Consider the following 8,573-nt stretch of genomic DNA (forward strand, 5'->3'; position numbering starts at 1 on the left):
TTTGGACAATGTGGAATGAGATGGTCATTTGTACACCCTTCACAGAACCCAAAAAGTTTGATTCATTCTCCTTTGTGTGTACAAATCCTTGCCCAATGATCACCGCCACATTGATAGCATGGTCCTACAGGTGGTGGAGAAGCTTGTGGAACCCCCATCGGTTGTCCCGTTCTAGGAGGATATCCTCTAGGTTTGTAGTTCTGGTTTTCCATGAACATAAGCATATTTTTATTGACCAAGTAATGGTTTTTTGTTGGTTGTGCTATGTATAGGGGCTCTGGCATCTCTTCAGGAACCATCCATGGAATTTGTCCCTTCGAAGCATATGCGTTCCCCTCTCATAGGTATTGTCTAAATCTTCTGGGTATGAAACAAAATGTACCCAACATTTTTCAATAAAAGTATTTCATTTAATTTGCACATATTTAAGGTTTGCATTTTATTAAGTGAAATGGAACGATCACATAAAAAATCAGACTCTAGAACTATTAATTATGACCCTTATTCACTTGAAAACAATAGGTTGATGGGAAACTTAAGCCTCAAGGCTGTCTCTAAAGATAAGAGTTGACCTTTTAGGAAAGAGAGAGCAATTTTAGAAAACGAGAAGTAATTTGAGAAGAGAAGGAGTAGGAGGAGTACTTTTAAGAAACAAAGAGTCTTTTTAGAAAAGAGAGAGAAAGAGTTTAGTTTAGAGCTCTTTTCTTGGAAGCCAAGCTTCTTCTCAGAGGCTTGAAATCACGCATCAAAATCCGTGTTCGTAATATTTTTTTATAAATTTACAGCCACGAACGTGCACGAACTTATCTCTCCTTGCTTCCCGCTATTCTTAGCTAGTCTTGAGAGCCTATATAAAGACCCTTCTCCTTTCACTTTGAAAACACACACTCTTAGAAGCGGAAGCTCTCTTACCTTGACGTCGGAGTTACCTTCTCTCCCTCCATCTCTTACCCTCAAGCCATCTTCATCTCCAACCCTTTCTCTACCACCATCGTGTTGTCCCTCAAATTCTTGAGTTCTCTTTCTCACTTTCTCCCTTCTCTTTTGCGATATGATGGCTCTGAAGCGAGTGATTTGAATCTCAAAGGATTCTCATGCCGCTCCACCTCCAAAAAAGGTGCAAAGAAAGGTATCAACTACTCCAAGTGTTGCTCAAGCGGAGGTAGCGATTGTGGTAGAAGTCGAAGCCATCCAACCTCAACCACGAGAGGTAGTCGAACGTGTTGCTAATCCGGTAAGATGAATTTATAATTATGCATCATTATACATGATGACCAATAAGTCAAGTTAAGAATTCTCTTAAATTGTCCAAAAAACGTGATTATATCACAAGAAACAAGCATATGATTTCATAAAGTAGAGAAAGAATTGTTTGATTTATGGTTATTGTTTGATAAATTATCTTTGTTTTATATTAGAAGTTAGATAAACATGTTTGAGAAATCCCTTAAAGAACATAATTGCTAAAAGAATATCTTGTTTCCAGATGGAACTAGCGGTTAGTGGGTGATTTCGCGGTTAGCAGACAATAAGTTGAGGTTATTAGCTCTCTTTTTGTCTCTTGCGATTAGCAAGATGCCTTGCAGCTAGCAAGATGTCTTGCAGCTAGCAAGATGTCTTGCAGTTAGCGAGATGTTCCCTTGCGGTTAGCAACTGGGAAAGTATGTGCATTTTTCGGTTAGCGAATAAGTAAATCTCTTGCAAAGGCTCTGTTGGTTAGACAGAGAAAGTCCGCGGGTAGCGGCAAACTCTCAAGAATAATTGAAGATTTATTTTTGTTGAATTATAGGATTGTCTTCGTTATAACATCTTTGAAAAAGGAATGTTTTGGTGATGTTTGAAGGGCTGGATGAAAGAACCTATGCTTGGAATTAAGAAAAGAACATTGTTTGTATATAAAAAACACTGTGGTAGTAATTAGAAAACAAGCTAAAAAGTGTGAGTGTGGAATGGAAAGTGGGAGACTGGCTCAGGTTTCCAGTCATAGATGGATGGTCTCGATTAGTCGAGAAACTCTCCACTCCCTCTTATTAAGAGAAGTGAAATTAGAAACTCATTGTGCCAAGAGTCGAGATGTCCCAAATCTACATGCCCCTGAAAGATATGGACCCAATTAGTCGGGTAATTTTCACAAGATTACTAGTTAGTTTAGATTAAGTCTCATATCATATTTATGGTTTATGGATGGCGGCCATGCCTCTTAAACATGGGGAAAAAGGCGTTGTTTATGGATTCTAAATATGTCAATGGGATTTCATCTTTATACTAGGAAGTAGTTTTCATTAGAATCTTTGATTTATTGACCTGGCTTGTGGCGTATGACCCTTATAACCACGCATACAATAGATAGAGGACTCCCTCTCTTCTGTTGCGTGTATCTCTACTTTATGGAAACGGAGTAGGGTGTCATCAACGGAAAAGAAGAATAAAGAAAGGCCATCTATCAAGTCATCCCAATCTTTTCAAGATTGGGGACCTCACAATTGGTATTAGAGCCTTAGGTTTAAAGTTTGGTTTCTTAACCTTCTGTACTATTCTTGGATTGATTGCATGACTACTTGCTTGACATTGTTATCCTATCTGTTTTATAGCATAAATTTATGGACATCAACTGTTTAACTATCTTTAAGGCAATATATAACACTCCTTGTCAATCACCAATATTCGAATTCCGTGAGAATGTGTTCCGCATTCTTGAGAAGGTTTTGCACCTCACATCAATTTTGGCCCACCAAATACATGGTTATATACAAGTCATTGGGTTCGTGGAACAACCTTTGCTATTTGGGCACGTCACATTGAACACTTGGAGATTGACCTACATCGAATCAAATGGGCTAAAGAATTAAAGTTGGTTTCATACTTCCAATTTTACGAGGCACCACTGATTGTCATGGCCCTGGATGGAGTCACAATTTGTAATTGATGGGTTTATGACAAAGTGACATTAGTTATCCTTGCCAATCGAGTTGTTATCACCGTCATTCAAGGAAAAAGTTTTCATTGGCTACCTCGAGCTTCCTCTTGTGTTTCGCTTCTTACACCCGAGTCATCAACCACAATATTTTACGGCATGTCAGCTGGTGTGTATTACAGTTATGGTTGAAACCTCTATTATATATTCTCATGGAGAGATCTTTTGTAGACTCCTATATGGCTTTTTGATGAGTTTATGAATAGTAATGTTTTGCTTTCAAAGATTTAGTCATTTGATTGAGTTGTTTTTCTTCACAAAAAAATTGTATGACTGGTTAAGTTGTGTGATTAACAAAAGCCATGACTAGTTAAGTCATGTGATTGAGTTTTTATGGAGTGAATAAGTCTGAATTGGTTAAGTCATATGGTTAAGTTTTAATAGATTGGATAAGTCATGTGGTTGAACCTTTAGTGGACTGGATAAGTCTAAATCTAGAAAATACTCTAGTGTTTTGGGTTATTATGAATATTAATGTTAATATATGTGTATACTCATGAGAACCCTCAAATCACTCCTATAATAGAAACCCTCAGAACAATGCTATCTATATGGAGATTCAGGAGAAGAAGTTATTGTTGAAACAAATGCAACCACCTTCTTTTAAAGGAGAGATATTGATATTGAGAAGGATGCAAAAGTATGGATCGAGCTATGGATGATTACTTCTTGGCTGCAAAGACTACACCTACAAATCAAGCAATGATAAGGATGTTTCACCTCTCTGATGAAGAAAAATTATGGTGGAAACACCATTGTTGTGACATGGGAGTGTTGGAGAACTCCCAAAGTTGGAGGGAGATTAAACAAGCAATAAAGAAAAGATACTTACCTCCTTTCCAATGAAGCGATAAATATGAATGAGTTCTTAAGCTTGAAACAATATAGCTTATCCTTGTAAGAGTACTACTCAAAGTTTGTAAGACTTAGGCCTTATGCTCCTCCAATGACCATAGAGCAGTAGGTAGACCATTTCTGTCAAAGTTTAAGAGAACCAATTAGCTCGCGATTAGAAGCCATGAAACCTACTACTGTGCAAGATTATTTACTACGAGCTAATACCTTAATGAAGAAGCAAGGTAGTAGAAGCAGAGTTGAACAAAATCAAAGTTTTAATGGTGCCACACGACCAATAAGGCTTCCTAATAATAATGGACAACCACAAAGAGCTTATGCTGCTAATTCTCAAAATCCTTCACGCTTGGATGTTCAATGCTTTGAATGTGGAGAGTTGGGACATTATCAAGACAGATGTCCACATCTGACTAATAGAGCAGCAACAACAATTGAAGTAGATCAAAGACATCGTACTTTTGGACATAATAGTGGACGAGGTGGTGGACGAGGTAGAGGGCGAGGAAGAGCAAAGAGAGCCTTTGGAAGAGGTCAAGGTAGGAATGCCCATGCACATGCAGTCATAGGCGACGAGCCTACCCTTGGTGAAGAAGAAGAGAGGGCAAGAACTTATGTAGCTATTAACAACCCTGGAGCTCAAAGACCATTCGTTGTTATTCAAACACCAGCCACCCATCAAGGTAAACCTTTTAACCTCCTCATCGGCTATGGCAGTGCCCATTCTTTTCTATCCCTGAAATGATTGGAAAGTTGAGCCTGAATAAAAAACAAGCTAAACCTATGAGAGTAGATTTGGATAATGGGAAAATTGTGGTATCACCACATTCTGTGGGAACCGTTGACTTTGAACTAGGAGGACATGCTACTTCAGCTTTCTTTAGAACCCTACCAGCTGGGATGTATGATGGAATTCTTGGAATGGATTGGTTATCTAGGAATCACACTAGCATCCACTGTGGCCTAGGTAGTATGAGCTTTAGAGATAGTCAAGCAAAGCAAATCAAAGTACAGGGGAAGAACGGGATTCCAAATATTCAATTAGTTAAAGCAAATTGTCTACTCAAAGGTATGAGGGCTAGACAACAAATATTTGTGGTCAGGCTCAACAAGATGAATCCAAAATCAAGTGTTACAAAACCCTCTGGGATTCATGAATATTCATATGTCTTTCCTGAAGATCTCACACCTCTTCCTCCCAATCAAGAGATTGTTCATGAGATAGAGATTCTTCCAGGAAGTGAGCCAGTGTCAAAGAGACCTTCTAAAATGGCGCTACTAGAGGCCATTGAATTGAAAGAACAGTTTCGTTAACTTATAGAACATGGATTTATTAGACCAAGTAAATCAAGTTGGGAAGCTCTATTACTCTTTCAAAAGAAGAAAAATGGGACTTTACGACTCTGCATTGATTACAAAGGACTAAACCAGATAACAATTAAGAACAACTATCCTATCTCACGAAATCAATGAATTGTTGCAGAGGCTACATGGTTCCAAGGTCTTCTCAAAGATAGATCTAAGATATGGTACTATCAAATCAAAATAAAGGAATCAGATATTCCAAAGATAGCTTCAAAACCCAATATGGGCATTTGACTACTGTCTTAGAGAACCACGTAAGACAACATCCCAAAAAAACATTGGGAGAAAATTTTCGAAGCTATCTCAATAGGGGCCCTTCTCAAGAGGATTTCCCTTTTAATATGTGAGCCATAAGTTAGTATGATAAATGGAGTTTGACCAAATTTTGACAAATTTTTGTTCGTATTTTGGGGAAATTTCCAAAGAAATAGTATATGCCATCTCATCAAGAGACCCTACACAATAGGTTTGAGGCTACGATAACACACCAGCAAATATCCTGTGCGTCAACATGCATCGTACTTCAAGAAGACTCATCCCCAGTATCATCCATTAAAGTCAAGAATAAAAAGTACCATTGTAAGGTTCTCCACCTAAATTATCCTTCATATTCATCAGTTTATGTCAAATAGCTTCATCACAGCTAGGTCATTCAAGGTCTCAATTATCCTTGATCTTATTAGTCTATGTCATGCCATTTTTTGGCTATATGTGATTTAAAACATCCTCAATTTGCAAGCAATGCTTTTTAACAATCTATTAGCATAGATGTACCATCATGAATATGCATTAATACGATCCCACAATCAGCAATACAATCTCCAAACTCACAATATGGCATCCAACAATTACAAAATGACCTTGAAAGAAATTAAGAATTCTTACATTTAGGTTCTAGTTATTTTATTTGTTAGGTCAAGCCTGATGTTGCAAAAATAGGTTGAAGAAAAACTAGCAAAATTTCCTTGATATGATCATGTCCAAATTCTAAGTAGGTGCTAGGGCACCTACTTGTGGTCTGCTTCCTCTTCCATGAAGTTGACTTTGTATTATGTAACTTAAAATTGATTCCCTGATTTGAGTTTCCATTGAGGCCTATTGTGGCATAGTTCACACCATAGCGGCATCAGCTATTCAAAGTCCTGGTGTGTGTGTGTGTGTGTGTGTGTGTGTGTGTGTGTGTGTGTGTGTGTGTGTGTGTGTGTGTGTGTGTGTGTCTCTGTGTGTGTGTGTGTGTGTGTGTGTGTGTGTGTGTGTGTGTGTGTGTGTGTGTGTAGCTGTTTAAATCTTAATGAATAGGACATAATTGAATTTTTACATTCAAAAGACAGCTGGCCAAGGAATAATGAACTGATATGTACAAAAATAACTCAGCACTAGAATTATTTAGGTACAATGATTGTAGGAAAGAGATCCTCTTTCAGTAAGACCAGTAGTAAAAGAACTTCCCCGTTCCTCAGTGAGTACTTCATTAAGTAAGGTTGCTTGCCAAAGAAAAGAAAACCCTCCAAGATAAGATAGAGTCCTTACCTGCATCCATCCAAACAAGAGAAAAATTCAGTTAGCCTTGGATGTGTTTTACAGGTTCAATGGACCATATCAGTTATTATCCATGTCCATCTTATAGGTTTTAGTTACTTTAGACAAGCTAGGTTATTCATTAGAACTGGTATGTTTAGCAATCTTTTCTTACTACTTCACAAATGAGTGTTACAGTCTACTTTCTAAATGGTGAAGTCCATTAAGAGTCAAACTATTTCAAGAGCCATAGCTCAGTAGCTATGTAACCATATACTTACCTTGAGAATTAGTAAACCCATGGTATCAAAGGTACCCCTTTAGACAAAGGGATGTGAAATCCGACTTACTTTTTGTCAACCAAAGGTATCAGATGAGGGTGATGACTACCTCGTTTTTTTATAACCAATAAGATACCAGTATAACCGGTCAGTATAGTAGCAAGACTCCGTTTTCTTAATGTGGAACCTTATTTTTCAGAGCAATAGCTTGCACGCTATGCCAAAGCCGAAGAAAACCAGCCATATACTTACCTTCATCATCCCAAGATATTTATAAGTCATTAGCAACTTTTTAGGAACAGTAGTGTCCCAAGAGATTTAAGAACAGTAGCTCGGTTATTATGCCAAGAGCCCAAAATAGTTGTTTACATACTTACCTTCAAAATTAATAGACCCATGATTTCATTATACCAGCTATTGGCATCCCTTTAAAAAAAGAAAGGTAATGTCCGGCCATGTTCGTGCAAGATATCAATCATTTTTTCCATACAATGTAACAACCTAAGGTACCAAACGAATATCTCCTTTTCCCAATGAGTAGACCAGTAAAAAAACCACATAACTAGTAAACCCCGCAATTGCAAGGTCCTGCAGGCGGCTATAACAGAGTCAAAAAAATCCTCAGCCAAAACCAAGTTGTGCAGGTATTGCCTCAATTAATATAGATGACGAACAATAGTCACCTTTTATGCATAAGAAGTTATTAGGACCAAACTATATCAGTGCCTAGGTGTAGCAGCAGTTGAGAACAGCCATGTTATCAAGCCAAACCAACACATATACATACATACACACAAATATACACACACATTAACTCATGCTGATTTTTTTGGTCAATGAGAGAGCCCTACTCACTCGTTCTGTGCTTTGTCCGTATGCTTCCAGATGATGACAACACATACCCCTATTTCCAAACCAAATGTTTTAACACATTTATGCCTACAAAGGTAAAGTCCTGCAGCGGCTAAAAAACAGAGCCAATATAACAACATGTAATGACAACCAGCTCATGCCGGTGTTCCCTTTATTAATACAAAACCCATAACCAGGTACCTTACTACAAAACGCAGGTAAAGTCCTAAAGCGGCAGAAAAAGCCAATATAGCAATATGTATAGCTTACACCGTTCACTCAGGTGTTCTCCCATTGGTACAGTCAACAAAAAAGGCCCAAAATCAGTTGCTCTTTATGCACAAGGAGTCCCAAGGCCCACAACAATGCCCAGGTGTAGCAGTTTAAATTATGCAGCGGCTTTTTACAGAGCCGACCCCTAGATTACATGCAGGATTCCCTTTAAAAAAAACCCTTATTCTGCTCAAATCCTAAGCCATATGGCTCAAAATTTTGTCTTTTACGTTTAAGACAAATACACAGTGTATAACTCAGACGGCATCTTTCTTCACCAACCATGCATAGTACTGCAACAACAATCAAACCAAAACCGAAGCTTTGTAGTAAGGTACCTGTGTTACTTGAGCTACAAGCTCCATTTAGCAAGTTCAGACAGTGGTGAAAAATGAGCAGAAAAAAAGACCTACTCCAGGTCTAAGTGAGGACTAGAGTATGCCCTCACATCAGTTTAT

At 38.1% G+C, this 8,573-nt stretch overlaps 1 protein-coding gene across 1 annotated transcript; it reads left to right on the forward strand.

The window, feature by feature from the left end:
* Positions 1 to 3,992: 3,992 nt before the first annotated feature.
* Positions 3,993 to 5,140, forward strand: LOC147421557 (uncharacterized). Its single transcript, XM_086502947.1, has 2 exons — positions 3,993 to 4,509; positions 4,620 to 5,140. Exons 1-2 carry the CDS (start codon positions 3,993 to 3,995, stop codon positions 5,138 to 5,140), a joined length of 1,038 nt encoding a protein of 345 aa, XP_086359073.1.
* The last annotated feature ends 3,433 nt before the right edge of the window (positions 5,141 to 8,573 follow it).

This window comes from Adiantum capillus-veneris, chromosome 27 (genome assembly GCF_014529385.1).
Source record: "Adiantum capillus-veneris isolate H3 chromosome 27, ASM1452938v2, whole genome shotgun sequence".
Classification (NCBI taxonomy): domain Eukaryota; kingdom Viridiplantae; phylum Streptophyta; class Polypodiopsida; order Polypodiales; family Pteridaceae; genus Adiantum; species Adiantum capillus-veneris.

Coding starts and splice junctions, on each gene's coding strand:
- LOC147421557 (XM_086502947.1), top strand. CDS start 3,993: ATGAAACCTACTACTGTGCAAGATTATTTACTACGAGCTAATACCTTA. Junction 4,510..4,619: donor AACACCAGCCACCCATCAAG/GTAAACCTTTTA, acceptor CTATGAGAGTAG/ATTTGGATAATGGGAAAATT.